General features: G+C 39.1%; 2 protein-coding genes across 2 annotated transcripts in view; one reads left to right on the forward strand and one right to left on the reverse strand.

Annotated features, from left to right (window-relative positions):
- Positions 1-22,528, reverse strand: part of CDK7 (cyclin dependent kinase 7) — a 25,112-nt gene continuing 2,584 nt past the window's right edge. The window contains exons 3-12 of the mRNA XM_072606447.1: positions 17,229-17,262; positions 15,101-15,168; positions 14,368-14,436; positions 13,847-13,957; positions 11,194-11,312; positions 7,215-7,314; positions 5,891-5,977; positions 3,630-3,779; positions 1,286-1,433; positions 1-152 (exon numbers count right to left, since the gene is read on the reverse strand). Of these exons, the coding sequence (XP_072462548.1) occupies positions 124-152; positions 1,286-1,433; positions 3,630-3,779; positions 5,891-5,977; positions 7,215-7,314; positions 11,194-11,312; positions 13,847-13,957; positions 14,368-14,436; positions 15,101-15,168; positions 17,229-17,262 (915 nt within the window). The 3' untranslated portion in view covers positions 1-123. The remainder of the gene's footprint in view (positions 153-1,285; positions 1,434-3,629; positions 3,780-5,890; positions 5,978-7,214; positions 7,315-11,193; positions 11,313-13,846; positions 13,958-14,367; positions 14,437-15,100; positions 15,169-17,228; positions 17,263-22,528) is intronic.
- LOC140502722 (uncharacterized) overlaps positions 9,801-22,528 on the forward strand; it is a 20,860-nt gene continuing 8,132 nt past the window's right edge. Inside the window, exon 1 of the mRNA XM_072606658.1 lies at positions 9,801-9,953. Within this exon, the coding sequence (XP_072462759.1) occupies positions 9,801-9,953 (153 nt within the window). The remainder of the gene's footprint in view (positions 9,954-22,528) is intronic.

The following is a 22,528-nucleotide window of genomic DNA, read 5'->3' on the forward strand; positions in this document are numbered from 1 at the left end:
TTACATGTGTAGCATATTTACAAATTCACTTTTTATAACATTCATTTAACGTTTAGTATTTTACCCATTATTTCTTTTTTTTCCTATTTTCATCAGCACAATGCTGTCCAGTACTCACAGTAATTAAAAAATCAGCTTTTTTGGTAATCCTCCTAGGAAGAAACAGAAAAAATTTTACTAGTTACCAAGTTTCAATTGTCTCCCCCACATTAAGATTTTCTAAGATCACTTACTCATCACTAATTACACTAATGGAAATTTACACACAAAAAGGATCAGGACGGCCCTTTTTTGTCAATTAAAGGTGTAAATGATGAGCGGTTTGAATGGAAGCATATAAATAACAAGTCCTGCTCAACTTGTACAAGTGAAGCTCACAAATAGTTAAGTTAGAAGTGAAGAGTCATTGGGAGGGGATCAGAGCATGCATCTGAAATGACTGATGTAAAAACAAAAGGCATCAATAAAATATTAATTGAAGAACAGTTACAATTCCATCTTGCTTCCAACTTTATTTCTGTGGCATTTCATGAATGTACATTAATTAGTATAATATGAATACCATTAGAGAAGCCAAATGTTTACGAACATCTGAGGCAGGCAGGCGGCTTGGTGGATAGAGCTCCAGGCATTTCAGTTGTGTGACCCTGGGCAAGTCACTTAACCTGTCTGCCTCAGTTTCCTCAACTGTAAAATGGGAATAACAAGAGCGCCTTCCTCCCAGGGTCGTTGTGAAGATCAAATGGACCAGTATTTGTGACATGCCCAGCACATCTGCAGGCAATTTTCACATTTATTTATTATAAGAGATTAAAATTAAAGGGGAATATTCAAATTCAAGATAAACTATTTTATTAAAATTCAAACCTAAACAAAACACCCAACTAAAAATTCTATCCTTTGTGCTGGTGATTTGAAAATACCACACTTGGGTAAGATTCACGTCACAGAATTTTAGGATGTTTCTTAAACAACGCAAATAACACTAATTAGCAGTTAAAACACTGAATCAGAATCAGTAAGTTCAAATTTGGCCTAAGACACTTACTAGTCACATAACCCTAAGCAAGCCACTTCACTTCTTTTAGTCTCAGTTTCCTCAGCTGTAAAATGGAGACAACACTAGCACCGACCTCCTCGGGTTGTTGCGAGGGTCAAATGAGCTAACAGCTGCAAAGAGCTCAAAGCGTCTAAGCACTCTAGAAACACCATCGTTCTCATCACTCATCTTCCTATCCAGAGTATACGGAATTCCGTTTATGTCTTAAGAACTCAGGGTTTCTACCTTGTTCCAAGGCATCTGTTCGTTTCCGTTTTGCTGCCATGGCTGGATGGGGCTGCTCCTTCAGGGATTCCGCAGGGCAGTTTGGCCTTGGCAGATGGCACCCAGGAGTAGGGCCTGGTCGGTTACTGAAATACTTGGTTTTCAATGCCTTAAGAAAAATGCCAGAAGGACCAAGGTAGTTTTAAATTAGCAGTCAAACTTCTCCTCACATTCCCTCTTTTTTCTAGCCTGAACAATTATATGCTTAAGTAACATCAAAGAATTCCATGTTTGTTTTTTCAGTGAGGACCAAGCATATCTAACAGGAGTGTAAACATTTCTTGGGTTATTAGTGCCTTAAAAATACAAGGTGTACAAGAAAAGCCCAAACTAAAAACTTAGCCCAAGTTTAGCTAATCCCATGAATAACAGAAAGGGAAAATGTGCTTATTTTATAGCTCTTTACAAAGCCCTAAACACAATCTGTGGCACTGGAGGAACTTGGCATCTTTTCTCAGAAAAGTATATTCTGCTGTATATTACATCTAGGTTTAAATATTTTGTATATTTCAGTTCTATACTTGAGGGATCACAGTTCAATGAAAATGTGGAGAATGCCAGAAAAAAATGAGTGCTCTCTAATTAGGGTCCTGATATATCAACCAATATCAGGAAAAGTACAGATGTGGTACTGCCTTTGATTTTTAAATTTTTAGTCGCTGTTTCATTTAAAGATCAAAGATTTAATTACAGTTCAAATAAAAAAGAAGTAGCTGGTCATGTCTGAACAGGTCTACTGTCATTTAAACAGGCAGTCAGGGAAGCACTCGAGGCTTTTAAAGTTTGCACGTATTTTCACGTTAGGGCAGCTAGCTGTCACTGTGGGCAGAGAGGCAGGCCTGGAGTCAGAAAAGACCTGAGTTCAAATTCAGCCACAGATACTAGCTCTGTGACCCTGGGCAAGTCACTTAATCCCATTTGCCTCAGTTTTCTCATTTGTAAAATGAGCCAGAGAAAGAAATGACAAGCCCTGCAGTATCTCTGCCAAGAAAACCCTGAATGGGGTCATGAAAAGTTGTATATGATTGAAAACTGAAAAAAAATTCTCATAAAAAAAAAAATTCGTGGATATCTTTCACCTCACCAGTTTCTCCCTCTCTCAGAGACCCATCCTACCTAACAAATGATATTTTTAAAGACAAAAAAAAAAGGTGGGGGGGGGAAAGTCATCATAACTGATCAATACGCTGAAAAAGCCTGAAAAATGTACAGCGTACAACACATGTGGACAAAGGAGCTGGGCTGAGAGTGTCTTCTCATATCTCTTCTTTCAAGTCATGTTTGTTCTCTATAATTTCACAACAGTCACTTTTGATTTATTTCCTGGTTGTTCTTTGTTATAACAATTGTGTACGTTGTTTTCCTGGCTCTATTTACTTTGCTTGTACTTAGTACTGGCTTATAAATTCTTTGTGCACTGAAATGACCTTGCCATCATGATCCCTCCATTTCTATTTTTAGTGTGATTCTAAATATTTCAAAAAATGAATCTGCAAAATTCAGGGTTTCAAACGGTGCTCAAAACTGAATACGTTACTAGAGAAACTGCAAATAGTGGTCATTTTAATTAGGACAGGACCACAGAATTGGAAGAAACTTTAAGGTTTAATCCAACTTCTTCATTTCACATGAGGAAACTGAGGCTCCATGACTTGTCCAAGGGTCTCTCAGGTTTAGACCAGATTCAGTTCTAGTGCTTTTTTATCTATTTCTCGACGTGTTTTGGACTCCAGGTCCAAATCTAAATGAAAAGTCACACTTTTCATACAGATACATAAACTCAAAAGAATACCACTTCCAATTTTTAAATAGATATTTCCTGGTATTAATTCAACAAATTCTTGGCAATCGTGGTCTGAAAATTCTAGTGCCCAACGGAGAGGTCCTGGATTTCAATCAAAGTAGCTGAGCCTCTAAAACGGAGCATCTGCCAAGCTCAGCCACTCGATGGACAAGCAAAACCTGCTCCATCCTGTGTAACAATCTCAGTAAAGCAAGTGTCTTCCTGCCTCCACCCAGTCATAAAATGCACTGCTAACAACTGTTTCAAGCATTCTGGTCTAATGTAGGTGACAAAAGATATAATATAAATGAAACCCACTTTCTTATTTTCTCCAAAGTTCCAAAACAAAAATTTAAAAATATTACTGGGATACTGCAAATGGCAACTTTACTTTCCAGGTGTGATGGCCACTACTGGTACATTAAAGAAAATGTTTCCCCAACACTTTTAATACATACAATGCTCTTTTAAAGATTCTCTCCAGATTGCTTAACATGATCTTTAAAGGATATGTTAAAATACCTGAGCAGCTGTGAGCCGTGTACAAGGATTAAATGTGAATAAACCTTGTATGAGGTCTAGTAAGTCATCTCCCGCAGCACTAAAGATATGTTGTAAAGGGATTCCAGGGAAACTCTTAAATGTCACATAATCTGGAAGACTACACATACCCTAGAGAGATTGCAGAAATTATCAAAGTCAACGACAGGAAAAACAATGCATTAAAAAAAGCGCAATTCGCCACAAGAGTCTTCCAAGCAAACACATAAACAATCTGCCTTCCAAGTGCACCCCAAGAAACAGTCTGCAAGTTACCAGAACAGAGGGGCCTGCCCTTCTACTCTGATGGTGCAGCGAGTGCCAACACTGATCTCTGTCTGTTTCTGCCTCTCCATGCAGACTTTCTCCTGTGTAATCTGGCTCTGCTTTCTCTGTCCTGAAACATTTAATACAAGTCTCTCCATGTTTCTCTGAATTCTTCATAGTCCTCATTCCTTATAATGCAATGATATTCCATTACATTAATACTCCACAATGTTAAGCCATTTCGTAATTCCTGGCAAAATAATTTGCTTTCAATTTTTTAAAACTCAGCACTCTAAATATTTATTAAAGACACAGAAAAGCAGCCTGATCTAGTGTGTAGGGATCTGTCCCTGAAGTTAAGAAGATCGAAATTCAAATTCTGACACATACTGTGTGTTAACCTGGACAAGTCAATTAAAATCTCTCAGTGTCTCAGCAAGTCTCTAAGGTCCTAAGTTGTAAAGAAGTGGCTGATGGGTATTGGTAGAGGCAGCTGCCTAAATATGGAATCTTTTATACTAATAAAAGTCACAGGTCTGGAACAAAAATAAAGGAACCGGAAGTATACGAAAAAGAAACAGGAAAAGAACAAGGGGCCAAAAATATTTCAGAATCTGTTTGTGGCAATACGTTAGATATTTAAATCAACCAGATATAGTTTCTATACTTCAGACCTGATGATTTACAGAAAAAAGCAACGCTAGATATATTAAATACAGAGGAAGAAACAATGATTGTAGACAGAATTTACATTTTATACAAAAAAATGGCACAGATTAATTCTGTTTGGTTAGGAAGAAAAAGAGGGGCTACGGGTCTAGGCAAAGTGAGGTTTAGAAGAAGCCTCTACTTACGCCTAATGTCAGAGAAAGCTTTTGGGAAGGAGTGCAATATATTAAATCACAAAAGATTTAATAGCACTTAACCACCTCTAGCACCCGGCACACAGCACATGTTTATTGAATTTCTTATTCAGTGACTGTACTATTACAACCTTCTAATAAATTTAAGGTCAAGAACATACCTACAACATCAAGATGCCACCGACTACTTAGAGCAAAAGCATATTATCAATGTAATTTCCACTTTCAATGTGTTTCCTTCAATAGTGAGGCTCAGAGTGGGGACCAGGAAACACCCCGATTTGTCCCTGAGATGCAGACTCCTCCCTCTACTGTGTATTTCCTGAAATACTTAGTCACGGTGACTATTCCTTGCAAGAAAAGGAAATGGAACAGGCTGCCATTCACAGTCTTAAAGAACTTCTCTGAAGCAATCTGCGCAGGATTGAAGTTAGCATATGGAGGAAACAGGGCTTAAATAAATCCAAGCCTTCTAGGTCCAAGGCTGGCTCTCTATCCACTACTCCACACTGCTTGCCACAAAAAGGCACTTTGAGGTGTAATGTCCAGCGAGTCACTGAGGCAACAAGAAGAAAAATACAAAAATAGATCCAGAACAGAAGCAGGAATACAGAGAAAAGAGGTTTCTAAAGGGCCTGGATATCCTGGGAGTGCAACCATTTTAACCTGTTAATGTCAGTTTTAAAAGGGTCAAAATTAAAGGAATTATTCTTTAATATATAGAGGGACAATTCCCTAAATATGATCTACACTTTAAATGTCTTTTAAACATCTCTTTGGGCCGTGCGGCTTCATATGAAAAGCCACAGGTAATTCCAGCAGAGAACGTTTGTTTGTTTGTTTGCTTTCGGAGGCTGACCGATGATTTTATTGCACTTTACTGGAACATCGAGATGTCTCCATTAAAACAAAAACCCTTATAAGACTTGCAGTAGCCTTGGCATTCCCAGAACTACAAGGAATATGATCGATTAAAAAGCTTTTAACAGTGCCTACTTATTGGTAGTAGTGAAAAGACGAGATTCCTGCCATGAAATCCATATGATATCAGCATTTAAGACATAACACCACCAACAAAGACAGCAAACACAAAGCGAGCGGAGGAAGGCTTACAGGCCACTGCTCTTCGGTGGGTGTTCCTAAAGTTTCAAATATTCTTGTTAGCTGATCAAGGTCAGAATCTCCTGGCAAAAAGGGAACCTGTAAGAAATGAAGGAGGTAAGAGTGACTTCCTGTAAAAAGAATTCATGACATGACCCCACTGTCCCAAAGGTGCCCAACTCCAGCGACTTCCTAAAATGCTTGAAACTTTACCGTGAAAATGATCGCCCTAGGCCTAAACGGTTAACTGGATCAGTACTATCAGTGAGTGTGGTGGAGTGGACAGGACCTGGATTCAGAATCCAATGTCCTATGCTCAAAGTCCAGCTCATCTCACTTATCAGCAACCACTGACCAGCAAGTGACTATATCCTGGAGGCCTGAAAATAAGGAAGAGGAAGAAGGGACCTGATGATCCCCTGTGCTACATGTCACTACACAGACAAACCTCAGTGCTATCACCAAGCCATTTTAGATGTAAAGTTCATCAAAACCTCAAATTTAGTATTAGATTATCAGACTAGAATGTCATTTACACTGAAATTCAATTGAGTTCTTTCTTTCTAAGGTAACAGCTTCTAGAGTGCAAAAAGATAAGGGTTACCCTAAACATGAAGCTGAAACTTGTGGACAGAGAAAAAACTAAGGAGACAACCTAAACCATTACTATGAAATAACACTAAGAATAATGGTGGGAGAAGCCTGCAACAATCATATTTTATATGTATGTATGTATGTATATGTATATATATGCATATATGTGTGTGTGTATATATGTACGTATATACACAAAACATCACAGCATAGTACTATTATAGGAAGAATTTCGAACTGGGGACTCCTACATCTAATACTAACTCTAAGACCAAGGTATAGACAAGTGAAGAACTAAATCCTTGATGTACCACAAATATGATTAAGAATGATACAACGAGCAGCTGCTGTGGGGCAGGATATGAATAATCGGTGTAGACTTGCTAAGCCAGGAAGGATTCTTTCTGTGGAAGAGACGAGTCTGAGCTAGGCCTCAAAGGATGTGTTAAAAAACATATGCTTAGTCCACACTGATTCAGATATACAACATACAGTATATGTGACTGTTCTGCAGAATAGTCACATAAAATAAAAACTAAATAAATGGTCTTCGGTGTCAAACTTACATTACACAACTATAAAGCATTTCTTAGCTTATCAATCTTTTAACTTAGACATTTCATTTTTTTCTTAAAGAGGAAAAATTTCTACATTTCTGGTCACAATAAAAAAATGCTCATTATGTTAATATCAAGGAAAGGTATATACAATACAATAAAGTGTGTGTATATTCAAGGCTTACCCTCAGAAGCAACTCTGCTAATATACAGCCAACAGCCCACATGTCAACCCCTACACCATACATTCTAGCTCCAAAGAGGAGCTCAGGGGCTCGATACCATCTGAAGAAAGAATTAGAAATATTGCTTTCTTACAATAAAAGTATTTAAAAAATCCACCAAAGAAAAATTTACAGCTGATTTCCCTAGTTACATCCTAACAGCACAGGTCACAACTGCTTTACAGAACAGATGCATTTCCAAAAAGCAGATCACAAAGGAAATTTCTGTAAAATACATCATTTTGTCACTTATGTCTATAGTAAGATCAGCAATGCACCTCCAAGGATTATGAAAGGCTGCAGAGCAGGGAGAAGGAAGACCCAGCTCTATAACATGCTGGGCATTTTTGTCCAACAGAAGAGCCATGAAAAATAAAATATTTCCCTGACTCTGGACCCTTACTCTCAAAAATCACCCCTTCCTAGAACCCCAGTAATGCTTCCCTTACTGGAGAAATGCCCTGACTCCATGCTTAGTCAACCATAACCTTCATAGCGTTTTAAGGTTTACAAAGTGCTTTACAAACATTCTGTCACTTGATACGACAACACTGAGAGGTAGGTGCTTTCATTATCTTCATTTTACAGGGGAGAAAACAGAGACAAAGGGTAAGGGCCTTACCCATGGTCACCCAGCTGGCGTCTAAGTCCAGATTTGAACTCAGGTCTTACTGATGCCATGCCTCGTAGTCCATTTGCTGTGCCAGCCAGAATTTTAGAACACAGTGACAGAGCTAGAAGACACTTTACTTTGTCTTAATCCAATCTACTCCCCCCATGAATTGTCCCAGGTTAAGCAACTAATCAGCGTCAAGGTTAAGACTAGAACCGAGAATCTGTGACGTCTATGTAGACTCTTTCCACCACACCACTGTGCTCCTCTCTTCCTTTCTGGGGGGACATGACGACGTCCAGGGCAGGAGCCACCCTGATCATTTATAATGAACTCACTTTGTTTTTTTCGATTGTACACGTTAGAAATTTTATACATTGACTACACTTAAAATAAGGAAGATACACTAATTGTAAGTTGCAAGAACAGACAAAGAAGTTAACAAGAAATTCAGCCATCAATGTTATTAGAAGGGTGTATTATCTTCATTAACTTTCTTTGGCAAGAGGTTGTTTAATAGGCCATCTTAACAATATTCCCAGCTCTTCAAAGAACTATATCACACCTTCAAATCCTCTTTTTCTAACTCCATTTTTTTTAATAGGTGAGGCTCCCTCAGCTATTGGGAACAACAATTCAGTTAGCATCCTCAGACAAATTAACAGAAAAAGACTTGAGAATGCAAACGAACACTAAATGAGAATCTTGCCAACTGACATAAGACACTTTGAAAATGAATAATTAGCATGAATTAGATCAAGAATAATTTACCAACTATTAGGTATTTATTCAAAAGAAGACAAGGATAAAAGAGAGATGCCTCTATATAGCGAAATATTTATAGCAACATTTTTTGTTGCAATAAAAAACTGGAAACGAAGTAGAGAGCTACTGATTGGGGAAAGGCTGAACAAGGTGTGGTACATGAATGTAATGAAGTTAAATCGTGCTGAAAAATAATGACTGACAAAAAGAGAGAAGTACGGAAAGATGTGAATTTATACTCAGGGAAATAAACAGAATCGGAAAAACAACACACACACAACTTTGTAATGGAAGAGAATTCTCAACAAAATGATTGAAACGCAATGTTGAAAAATTCTAATGACCAACCTAGGCCTGAAGCAAGGCAGATGAGAAGGTATTTCTCCTGGCTTCTTGGCAGAGGCTATGGGCGTGGCACAGTAATAAGTTAGCACGCCAGGCACTGTGGTAAGCACTTTACAATCATTATCTCCTTTGATCCTCACAATAACCCTGGGAGGTAGGTGCTATTATCTCCATTCTACATCAGAGGAAACTGAGGCAAACAGGGGTTAACTGACTTCCCCCAGGGCCACATAGTCAGTAAGCGTACAAGGCCAAATCTGTATTCAGGCCTGCCGAGTACAGGCGGGCACTCCGCCCACGGTGCCATCCGGCCGCTATGTGTAATGCTACAATTTTTAACACGTTGATTAGTTCTGCTGAACTTTTATTCCCTGCTTTCTTACTCTCTGTTAGAAGGGATGCCCTGGGAAACGTAGGTGACATATAAATGGTATCAATGGAAAATGAAAAAACAAACACAAAAACACGTCTTGCTCATCTGTTGTCATTTTTGGTTCTGACATGTTAAAAAGGAGAAACAGAAAACATCAGAAAAGATTCATTCCTTCAGTTTACATTTTTTCTCCCACAATTCTGGTTGAAAACTTCATTATCCATCGCTTACAAGTGGAGGTATATTCAAGACTACTTTTACACTGGACCACTAGGTGGCGCCATGGTGCAGAGTGCTGAGCCTGGAACCACAAAGACTCATCTTCCTGAATTCAAACCCTGGGCAAGTCACTTCCCCCTGTTGGCCTCAGTTTCCTCATCTGTAAAATGAGCTGCAGAAGGAAATGGCAAGCCACTGCAATATCTTTGCCAAGAAGACCCCAGACGAGGTCATGGCGAGTCGGGCACGAGTGCAAATGACAACCACAGAAAGCTTTGAGTCCCTCCCACGTGGTCGTGCTGAGCACATCACCAGCTCTGATGAGACCATCGATGGAACAGGACAATTAAAGTCTCAGAGATTAGATCTGCAGAGGAGCATGAGGGTAAACTGAGGGAGAGAACTGGAAAGTTACATAACAGATGTTGGATAGGAGGAGAAACTGCCATTATAAGCTAAATAACCTTCAGTACCCTTAATAGCAAGGTTCACTTACATGAAAGATTTAAACTAGGGTTTTGAACTATGTTTAAAAAACAAGGCAGATGCACAGCCATGGTAATAAGACATCGTTTTAAAGAGAGTCCTGAAGCACCAGCCCAATCCTTTACATCAGAGGCGTCAAACATACAGCCCATAACACTTCTGAATGCAGCGGAAACCAGATTAAAATGTAACTGGGAAATATTTAACCCAATAAATAAAAGTACGATAAAAGATGGCTAGTATTACATTTTCTAAAACTAAGTTAATGCACGGCCTGCAGGGGTCTCTATGGCCCCTCATTTCCACGAGTTTGCCATCACTCCCATACAAAGTAGTTTTTAAGCTCAGGTTTCAGCAATGGGCTCTGGGCAGAAATCCTGAAGGCGGCTAACCCTCCATTAGATGGAGCACTTATATTTTACAACAGTATCCAAAAGCAACGTCTCTGACATCTCTCCAGGTATTCGAGAGAAGATAAGCAGCAGCCTTCATGCCCGGTTATCCCAAATGGCAAAAGCTGGCCAAGCCTCCACTGTAGTCCAGTCACAGGCCTCTTCCTCCTCTGTCCAGAGGGCACCCGTGTGTGAGGTCGAATCTTTCAAATCTTTTGCGTACTTTTTTGTCTCATGCAACTTGGTTCATTCAGAGAAGCAGATGCCATACACTCATTACCCAGTGGCCACACAAGACAAGAACTCTTCTACCCTCCCCATAACATGTGCAGGCCATAAGCATACAGTCCTTTCCCGCGCCGCCTCTGTCCCTCCTCAAAGACCCATATTACAAGTCAGGGACAATCCCCCTCACCGCAGCTTTGGACTAACCTCAGAGGTTACTATGACCATAATTTGTGTGGTTAACACCCATTTCTGATATTCCAGACTTCCTTTTATCTCTTAGCAGCAGCTCTAAGTACCATTATCACGTTTTTCCTTTTCTCTTCTCTGGCTGACCCTATTCCCAGATAAAGAATGATTACTCTTTAGAATTCTGCCAAGTCTATTAGCAAGAGGCAGGCAAGAAACAGAAAAATAATTTTCAAAGCTCTCCTTAAATCCCCAGGAACGTTACTAGCCTCTGTCACCTCCACAGTGAGGCAGGAACAACTTGTAAGCCTGCAGTCATTTATTTGAACATACCTAGTTACAACCTGATGTGTATACGCTCTATTGGGACTCCCAAATGACTTAGCTAGGCCAAAATCAGCCAGTTTTAAAACTCCATTTTCATCCAACAGCAAGTTGTTTGGTTTTAGATCCTACGAAGAAAAGGAGGGAAAATTAACATTTATAACCATAATAAATTTAGCTAGCTTAGCTAGACTTTTAAAAGAGCCAAAACATTACAATGATATTAAGCAAATATATTTGCCATTACAGGTGAGATCTGTATGGATCGTACCAATTCCAGGCTTGAGATACTCTGGAAAAGAAGCACACTAACACCTTTATCTGGGCCAAAAGTATTAGCAGCTCAATACTATTAAAACAATGGCAAGAGAAAGTTTTAAGATGTGTAATACAACAAGCTGCTGCTCTCAAGTGCTCAAGAAGCCGCGTTACACCTCAACAGCTTGCTAATTAAAAACCTGTGTTAATACTCATTCCAAACAAAAACCAAAGGACTTCTACTAGAGTAACAACGGTATGTCTAGAGCTATTGTCCCTAAAAACAAAAGAATGGTTTCCTTTAAAGGTATTTTAGAATTTTCACTCATTTAGACTGGTCTTTCCATATGCAGTGAAGATCTTTAGTTGAAATCTGGGAATTTACAGTGTTCCTTAATTACCGTCCCATGTTGTTTGTGGCTGTTGTTGTTTCTGTCGTGTCTGACTCTTTGTGACCCCATCCGGGGTTTTCTTGGCAGATACTTGAGTGGTTTGCTGTTTCCTTCTCTAGCTCATTTGACAGATGAAGAAACTGAGGCCAACGGGGTTAAGTGACTTGACTACCCTGAGATAGCTAATAAACGTCTAAAGCCACATCTTCCTGACTCCAGGCCAGTGCCCTGTCTGTTGCACCACCTAGCTGTCCCATGTGGTGGAGCTAACCAATATACTTCATTGTTTTGTGATTACTATAAGAACTCTGACAGTATGAAGTATATCCGCAAAACTTACACTGACTTCAGAATATCTGAAAGGGGAGGCAGTTTGAGTACAGAGGAAAGAGGGTTAGACGTAGCGAAGTCCAGAACCTGCTACTTACTAGCTATAAGAATTCAGGCAAATGACCATTCTCAACTTCAGTTTTCCCACATCTGTAAAATGGGAAAGATATTTGTACTGCTTACCTCATAGGGTGGTTATGGGGACCAAACAAGATAACGTGTATAAAGTGCCTTGTGAACTTCAAAGGACTGTATAAATGTCAGCGGTTAGTATAATTGATAAACACTAAGTCTGATATAAGGTTCTCTAGTATATTATGATTTTAAAGAGTGGAGAGCAGGGGGGGGGGGGGGGGACCTGGAGCCCTTTGAATCCAAACTTCACAAAACAAATCCCCTTAATAAAACGATCTGTTCTGTAAAACTTGGGACTCAGAAGGTTGCACCCAAGGACTTAGAAGGCCACAGGTTCCCTGTCCCTAGAAGTCTGCTGGAAAAAAAACTGTCCAGTTCATGGTAGAGTTAGGCTTTAGGACACCCTTATGAGACAGTGGGAAAGTAAGAAAGAAGTATTTTGTTTCATAACTAAAGCATTTATGTAATATTGTTATCAGTGCCACCTGAACTGCAATATTATATTCTTACGAGACTAAACTCCATAAGGGCAAGGACAATCTTAATCTAAGTTTTTCATCTGTCCCAGCCTCTGGCATGGTGCTCAGATCTTCCAGGCTCATCTCCACAGACCTTTGTTTATCAAGTCATAGAAAGAAATCTCTTCACCCTGGATGCTCATTCCACCCCTGGACTACTTTTGCCATCTCAAAGGACTCTCTGCTCCTGGGCCTCTCCCCACAATTGGCTGCTTCCTCCTGGAAGCTTCAATTTAAGGGGGAGTCCAGGCCAACCCTGTCTTCACTCCTCTCCAGGGGCTTTTTGAAGAGTACCTTCCCCTCTGCTCCTCCCCCCAAACTTTTCAGCTCCCTTTGATTCGGGGGATTCTCCATTAGAATATAAGCTCCTTCAGGGCAGGGCCAATCCGTTTTCAGCTTCTATCTGTATCTCCAGGGCTTAGCATGGTGCCCACACATAGTAAACACTTAATAAATGGTTGTTAGCTGAGTAGGTGATTCTTTACATATATTAAATCATTAAGATGGCATGAAGTGGTGGGCAGAAAGCAGGCCTCAAAGCCAGGAAGGCCTGGACTCAAGGCCTGCCTTTGACACATAATGTGAACTGTTGTAACCCTGGGAAAATAACAACCTCTCAATGCTCTAGGCAATTTTCTAAGACTATCTGTGGCAGAGAAGGTGCTAATTTACATTGGTAGTCAGCGTGTCCTAATCTAATGAAGTCATAAGCCCAGTTCCCAGGCCCCTACACTATTACAAAGAATTAAGTTATACTTTTAGGAGTTGAGACCTTGGCATTGTACCTCTTGGAAATTCAAATACGAATCAGCAGAAGACACCCGGTAAGAAGGATGACTAGGAGTGTCCAGGGCCAGGCCTTGAATGGTTGTCAAATACAGCAATAGAGGGATAGCACTCAAATGATAAAGTTGGTCTCTACTTATTGGTCCCTTATATTTTCCATGTATAACAAAGCCTAACTTTGCCATGTATACAAGACCACCACACCTAGGGGAATTATACTGGCTGTGACAGCTAATATCTTACCCGATGTAGAATCCAGTGTTGATGCAAATATTCCAGTCCTTGAAGAGTCATCAGCATGTAGGCTTTGATATGTGAAGGTGTGAGCACAAGACTATTATCCTTTATTATGACCTATGAAACAATTTCATAGCATATGCTTAAACTTTCATAATAGAAATTATTTTTCTTTGAATAAAACACTGCACAAATGTCATAAAGTTTCTGTGACTATCTCTTACAAGGATGATTTAAGGGAAATAAAAGCTTTGTACTTCTAGTGAAAGGTCAGATTTGTACCCCACTTAACCCAAAGAAGGAAATTAAACCACATCAATAGTTTTTGTGGCTTGAGATGACTTAATGATAAAGGAGGTGAGGAGTGAAATTTGAAGAACTCGGATGTGTTACAGATTCAGAATACGTGAAGGTATGATTAACCTGGCATTCCTCTATCAGTACGTTCCTAAGCACAAACAGAACATTACACCTCCTTTTGACATCAGACAAATCAGCTTCCTCCAGGTGTCCTGAGTCACTCTTACCTCCAGATCAGTTTCCATAAAGTCAAAGACAAGACTAATGTTCGACTTATGCCCAAAAGCATCAAGGAGCTGTTTGAAAACAACAACAAAAGGTTTTTCTTACTCTTATGCTCTTATCGATGTACTACACACACTAATAATGAGATTTAGTTTTTGAAATTAAACACTGAACACAGATTATGAGCCAGTTCATATCTATTCTGTTAATCACTAAGTACTGAAAACTCTCTACATGAGTTCATTTTATTGCATTATCTGCTTAGGCAGTTTCAAATTTTATAATTAGCTATTCCAAAAGCAAGGCTATTATACACTAGTTCTTATGCTTTCTATTTTCCCCCACATGTAGAAATTATGAATTGACTTCTTTCTAGACTCCCATTCATAAAAAGTACTTTAGCATAAGTAGAAAACTGCTATGAAGGCAGGTAGTAGCATCAAAATGGTTACTAAACACTCTCCTCCTCCCCCTCTCCCCCAAAGAGCAAAAAAAAGCCATCAAACCCAACATTTAATCACCCACCCAGGGCCAGAAAAGTGTTATTTCATTACCTATGAAGTAAAAGAAATGAAACCTATAGCAAAGTGAATAATATTTTATGGGCTAGTAAACTTTTAATGTTTTCCAACAAAGCAGCAACTTGTTACCCCCAAAGAATCTATACATCCTCCCAATGTATTTTCAGAAAAGATCAGGCACCCAAAGTCCAAGTTTCAGCGAGGCTGTACTCACACCAATAATATTTGGATGGCTTAGTTCCTGAAGTAATTTTATTTCCCTCAAAGCTGTTCTGTTTATACCTGCAAAAGAGTAAAGTGAGAGCCAACATTTCTGAGATACCATACTTTCCTCTAAGCATGGGAAAATAAGTATCTTGACATCTAAGAAGCACATTCTAAACAAGTCCAATATGAACCTTTAAATTCTGACCAAAAGATGTGCTTACTTTTCTCTTCTACTTCTAAATTACAGTTGTTAGCTTAAGAAACAGAGATATAATTAAAAGTTAGTAAGCAATAGCACTAACTCAACTTGAGGCATCTTATGACCTTATGATCAAGACCTCTGCTGAAAAGTGGGAGCTATATGAATAGCGCAAAAGGTAGAAATCCAAGATTAAGAGGTGCAGTCATTGGGATGGGGTCTTCTTTGTGGGAGCCTGCTTTAGTAGTGGCCAGTCATACCTTGTTACCTTGGAAAAGCATGATATGTGGAAAAGGGGCTCAAGCACTTTTTTTTCCTCTCATTTTCCCTGTCATCCATACTGTGGCCTGCCATTATAGCACACCAATCCATCTGAATCTCCAAAGAAAAAGGGAGTTGAAAAATACAACAAAGGAGGGCTCTTAAAACTTAAACAGAGAAATAGAAGCAACCTCAGCCTCTTCATTTATCAGGATGGCTCCAGAGAGATTTTTCAAAACAAAATCCTGACTATTTATTTAGGTGGAAATGTCCCTTCAACCACTTCCTCAGACTGGAGACAGTCAGTTTTCTTTGATCTCCACTTCCAATCCTTTCCCCTCTTCTTCCCGTTAGCCCCCCACTACTCCTTACTCCTCCTCCTAAGGAGCTCTTCCCCACAGACCTAAGTGATGGAATCAAATCTAAGAAACTTTGAAAATACTAACTTCACAGTGATTTCTAGAAACTCTTCCCTTCCCCCTCAAAAGTGAACCTTTCCTTGTAACAAAGAAAAATAATTAAGGAAAAAAACTCCCAAATAAATATTCTAAAAAGTTAGTGACTGTAATTGATAAATGCATACAACATTCTGTCTTAGTAGTCTTTTGCCTTTGTGAGATAGGGAAGTTAAACATATATTTATTTGAGATGCTTCGTTTGTATGGAATAGGAGTTTAAATTATACTCTCCTTGTGGGCACACATTCTAATATACTGGGATAAATTTTTTCATAATACCCAGAAGGGCACTTAACTTAAGTCTGTAATAACCTGCAATCAATTAAATTCAAAACAATGTGCAAGGCACTAGGGGTCGAGTCAAAAAGAGAAAAACAGTTCTTATCCTCTAGGAGAGTATGTTCTACTAATGACATCCTCTGGAGATACTGTTTTAAAAAGGAATGAAAAGGAAAGCTAGAAAAAAAGAAATTAAGAAAACCCTGTTTCCTATTCTCTGCTACAGCAGGGGGTAGCATCTAGCACATGCATTGCCGGTAAAGATTGCAAACAAAAAGCCCCCAAAACCCTGCTATGGTATGTGAGGGCTTCGGTCATTATTTTTTTCCAGGGGTCAGCATTCACTCCTAGAATATCGTGCCAAGTGGAATCACAATACAGAGAAAAAGCAAATTCGAGGCTCCAAGAGTTGTTTCCAAAGGTCCCTCCTGAAGCTGAAATGTTTGTAGCATCCACTCCCACCCCTACAAGGGTGCATTAAGTGTTAAAGCAGTCACTGAATGCTCTCCAAGCCCTTTCCTCACCCCTCAAACTACTCTTGTGCCACGTGTTTAGAGCCAGCCTGGTGAGGGCACACTGGCTCATCCTCTCCAAACCAAAGCGTTATCAAACTCCAAACAGGATTATTATTATCTATTCCTTTGATCCTTGACTGGCAAGCAGACAAACGCAGCTTGAGGGCAAACATGCTCAATGGAAACATGTTCTTGAAAGGGCAAGTAAATAAAAAGTGGTTCAAAGGGGAAGGTCAAAGGTTGCACATGGGGAGCAGCTTCACGGGCTTTTTCTCTGCCACACTCAATATGTAAGGACTCATCTGATGGTGTCTATGTTTCACTGACCACCTCAAGCCTTCCCTTTATGCAAGAACAGAGGCTTTTCCCATCATGCCATAGGGCTTAATTTATTTATTCAATAAACATTTATATGTTAATTACCATCTTTGGCTTCCGATCTATGTCCAAGTTTGATCTGGAGGGGAAAAAAGGACACAAAAATTTAGCAACATAGATTTAAACACTTGTAAAACCGAACCATCCTGCACACATGTACCACTTCCAGAGCTCATGAGAGCTAGACTCCACCTCAGTCCCAGAGATGGAAGGAACTTTAAAAATCAGCCTAGTCCAATCCCCTCATTTAAAATATGCACATTCAGATAAATTATACCCTAGAGTACTGACAGCAGTGGTCACAAAACCATTATTAGTAATCTAAGAAATGATGGGAGACAGGCAAAGGATCAGAAGACTGAAGACAAAGACCTACTGTCCCACTTTCAAAAGAGGGGAAAATGTAGATTCTGCAAACAGCTAGATGTCCATATTCAGAGCAAAAGTTCTTAAAAAGCAAACAGCATAAAAGACACTTAGAAAAGTAATCACTACCTCTATGGATACAGGAAGGGAGTCCAAGAGCAAACAAGGGACAGAAAGAATCAAAGAAGATGATATGGACAATTCTGATTATATAAAACTTAAAAGTTTTTGCACAGACAAATCCATTGAAGTTAAGAGTACAAGGCAAAGATTGAACTGAGGAAAAATCTTTACAGCAAGTTGACCTGAGGCATGTTTCATTTCTCAAATGTATTTAGAACTAATTCAAGTGTACAAAAACAAAACCCGTTCCCCAAAAAATACGAACAGAGAGTTTTCAAAGTAAGAAATCCAAGCTATCAAAAGCCATAAGAAAACAAGGCCACTTGGGCAATTTGGATCTAAGCCCCTAAACTCCTAAACCATGCAGTTTTTCACCTAGGGAAATCACTTACTACGAAGCAAAGGGCCCTTGTGTACAAAAATATTTATAGCAGATCTTTTTTATAGAGCCAAAGAACTAGAAACAAAAATAGTGCCCATCAATTGTGATATGGCTGAACAAACTATGCATATGAACGTAATGAAACATTATTGTGCTGTAAGGAAAAACAAAAAGATGGTTTTCGAGAAGCCTAGTAAGACTAGTATAAACTGACATAGAGTGAAGTAAGTAAAACCAAGAGAGCCACTTGTAACATTGTAAAAACCACTCTGAAAGACCTAAGAATTCTGAACAATGTAACGTCCCATCACTATTCCAGAAGATCAATGCTGGCACATGCTACCCACCCTATACTGACGGAGAAGTGATGGGCTAACTATGCAGAACAAGACACACAATTCTGGACACGGCCAAATATGGGAATTTGTTTTGACTATGTGTGTATTTGTTACAAGGGTTTTGGTTTTTCTTTTCAAAGCGGGGTAGGAGGTGGAAGGGAAAAACAAATGCTTGTTAAATGAAAAAAAATTAATTTTAAGAAGTTAAATAAAATTAAACACCCCCTCAAAAAAAAGGCCAGATCTTGCTCAATTAACCTCACTGGTTCTTCTGATAGGATTACTAAACTGGTACATCAGGGGAATGCCGTAGATATTGTATACTTTGATTTCATCAAGTCATATAATCCTAGTCTCTCCTTACATTTTCACGCACATTAATGAGCATATGTGGGTAAGTGACTACATAGCTGATGAAATACCTAAATAATTAGTAAATAAATGGGCTCTGGTGACCTACTGTATGACTTTTTACTTAGTCCTTCCAAACATTAATGGAGCACCTCTGTGCAGAGCTTTGTGACGGACAAAAAAATGAAGAGTGTTCTCTGCCTTTAAGGATGTTACAATCTAACAGTTTATGTAAATAAGTAATTAAACTATAAAGTACAAGGTAGAATGAGAATCTGATGTCAGGTGCAATTAATTCTAACAAAGTGTTACAGGAACTCACAGGAAGGCTGGAGAGTAGATAAAATTTAAAAAAAAATCCTACATGGAAAAAAAGACTAGAAGAAGGATGGATCTGAAGGAAGCAGCAGTGGACCATAGATGTAAAGCTGAAAGGGACCTTAAGTGTCATGGACCCCTCGAATGCAGTGAAGTGTATGGGTCCCTTCTCAGAATAATGTTTTTAAATGCACAAAAAACACAGGACTATAAAGGAAAGGAATTATATTAAAAGTTATCAATTTGCTTTAAAGTTCACAGATTAGGTTAAGACCTGATCTAGTTCAATTGCTCATTATTACAGATAAGAAGACTGATGCCCAGTCAGACTAAACAACTTACCCAAGTCCCCATAGCTATTAAACTAGGTATAAATTTGAACCCAGATCTTTTAACTCAGCCCTCTTCTGACTACAGCAGTTTGCCTTCACTTACACTTTACAAAGGGGAGAAATGAAGATTACTCAGAAAGGTTACATGACTTTTCTGTGACATCACTGATATGAACCTGGATTTGAACCCAGGTCTCCTGATTCCATAGACACCTTTTTCACTATACCAAGTTGCAAACTCCAATGAAATCTGTAATGAATCATATCATTACTAAGCATCAAAGGTTAGAAAGTAGAGCTTGTGTTTGGAGAATAGCTGACACATCAAACAGAAGAATCAAAATTTCATCAAAAAATGTGGACCTGAGGAAGACATGTTCATAGAATTTGCAGGTGATACCAATCTGAGATAGAGAATTATTATTACAAACCATGAAACAGCTTCACAAAAAGCCTGCTAGGTTGGAACAGGCTGAAATCAACAAGATGAATTGAGGGGGAGGGGCTGGGTTCTGATTTGACCCTTATCAATAACTCTTCAATTGAGAGTCTTGTCAATTTGACACAGTACGTGTCAAAGGCCTGATTTTGCCAGCTCCAAGGCTGGTTCTCTTATGTCAAGCATCCTCTGAAGAGGAAACTTAGCAACAACAAAGACCTTCATTTAAGGTTGAAGAAGATACCTAGAACAAGTAAAGGCCAGAGGGGGCACCTGCCTTAAAAGTTCACCTGCAAAAGACCAAAACGTGTATTTGGGAAGGGGACAAGGAAGAAAGGGAGTAAAAAGGGAAGGGGAAAACGATCTTCCAAGATGGGACAAATTCCGTATAAACCAACAAGTTACTAAAAAAAAAAATGAATGCAATCTTAGGCTGAATTTTTAGAAGCACTATACAGCTCAGAGCTAAAACTAGTTATTTTGGGGCTTAGGGCAATCATGACAAACTGTAATTGGAACAAGTGGAATGGGATATACCTTCAGCTGGGTTGGGGGAAAGCAAGGCAATTTCTCCATGGAAATAAAAGGAATCCTGGATCCTTATCCTGACTTCCCCTCTCTCTCTCTCCATTTGATAGCTTCTTGTTTGACTAATTCTTCTTCCTAAAAAGTTGCTAAATTCAGATGTTTCTATATTGTTTAAGTACTGAAATTTTACCTTGTAAATGCAAATTCAGTTCCCTGGGACAAAGCCCTTGTTGTTCTACCCTAGATATGACTCTGATACAAAGCACCTGAATAAATCTCAGTGTGATCTGTGCTGTCAGATATTTCATAGAATACAAAATGCAGCCTTATGCATATCATTATTTTAAGACACACACTATAGTGCAACCAAGATGGCAAAAGATCTGGAAACAATGCTGTAAGAAAACCAGTTTAAAGAAGTAAAGAGGCATGTTTTGGCTTAAATATAATAATGTCATCAAAAACTGAATAAAACTGCTTTATAATAAGATCATAAATTTGGAACTGGAAGGGACCCCAGGGGATACTGAATTCAACATCCTTATATTAAAGATGAGGAAACTGAGGCTGAGAAGTTAAGTGAATTAGCTGCCCAGGATCATAAGGCTAATAACTGTTGGAGACATGATTCCAACAGAGGTTCCTGACTTTAAGACCTGCACTATCCACTGTACTACCTGGATGCCTCCGTAGTAACAAGGGGAGAGAGCTGTCAAATAAGCTTCCCTTTGCTAGAAGTGTTCAAATAGACAATGGATGCCTTTTATAGAAAAGTGATTTCTGCATCCGGTAGAAAGTCAGATGATGGCCTGAAGAAAGTTCATTTCAATTTTAGGATCCTATGCTGGGGATATGCTGGTAAATGTTTAATAACCTGACCTCTGGGAAACACACACACACACACACACACACACACACAACCAGCTTGTATGCATGACACAGTTTTAATTTTAATCTATGTTATTAACATTTTATTCATCACTTTTCAAGTCTAGACAATCAAGAAAATATTACATCAAGCTCTTTGTAATATTTACTGATTTTCAATGTGTAAATGATAACAGTAAAAATTTAATAATTTGTTCTCTGGCTCCAGCACACCCCTGTCTGTGAGCTGAACTCTTTGGTTTTTTATGTAAGTAGGCAGTTAAGATTGCAGATCATCAAAACTCCAAAATTAATTTAAATCATTCAGCCTGATGAACTATTCAGAGGGCACCAATATAGACATAAATATTTTATACTCTCAAGGAAGTTATACCCTTCTGGGGGATATAGAGTAAATAAAAGATAATCTGAGAAGGAAAAGTTTTTTGTGGGCAGTAGCAACTGAGCTGACCCTTGAAGGAAGCTAGACATTCTAAGAGGTAGGGTTTAGGATAAAGATCAGTTCAGCTGTGCAGGCTAGCCAGAGGCACTGAGACAGGAGACAAAATATTAAACTTGGGGAACTGCAAGTAACCTTGTTTGGCTCAGAAAAGGCAAAAAAGGTGGTTGAAGCCACACTAAGACAGATTTCAAATGTCAAACTGAGGAGTATAAATTGTGTGCTAGAGGTTAAAGAGAGGGACTAAGGCAGGAATAGGGAACTTGTGGCCTTTAAGGTCCTTGGAGAGAGTGGCCTTTTGACCGAGTCCAGGTTTTACAGAACCAATCCTTTTATGAAGGGTATTTGTTCTGTGAAATTTGGATTCAAAAGGCTGAACACAAGGACCTAGAGTGCTACATATGGCCTTGAGGCAGAAGGTCCCCCACCTTGGACTAAAGCTTCAACAGGGTCAGACCTCTGCTTTAAGATTGTTTTGGGAGCTATGAGGAAGAAGGTTGGAGAGGGGAAAGTCTGAAATGAGGGAGACCAATTAGGAGAACTTCTTGCCATTTTTATTAATAACTCAGGAGAAAGTTGATAAAGTCTAGAGTTCGAGTGGGGAAGAGAAGGCTACAACTGCAAGAATCTCGTGGAGGTGAAATTAACAGCCCCAGGCAATTGACTGGATTTGGGGGCTGGGTTTAAGAGAAAGTGTGACTGGTCAATTACGATTGCAAGCCTGGGTGACTAGAAGGGATGGTGGGAGAGTTTTAGAACCCAGAATGTACCTCAGCAACCACCTAGTTCCATCTCATTTTGGACACAAAAAATTAGAGAGAAAGTAAGTTACTTCTCCCAA

Source organism: Notamacropus eugenii, chromosome 4 (assembly GCF_028372415.1).
Source record: "Notamacropus eugenii isolate mMacEug1 chromosome 4, mMacEug1.pri_v2, whole genome shotgun sequence".
Classification (NCBI taxonomy): domain Eukaryota; kingdom Metazoa; phylum Chordata; class Mammalia; order Diprotodontia; family Macropodidae; genus Notamacropus; species Notamacropus eugenii.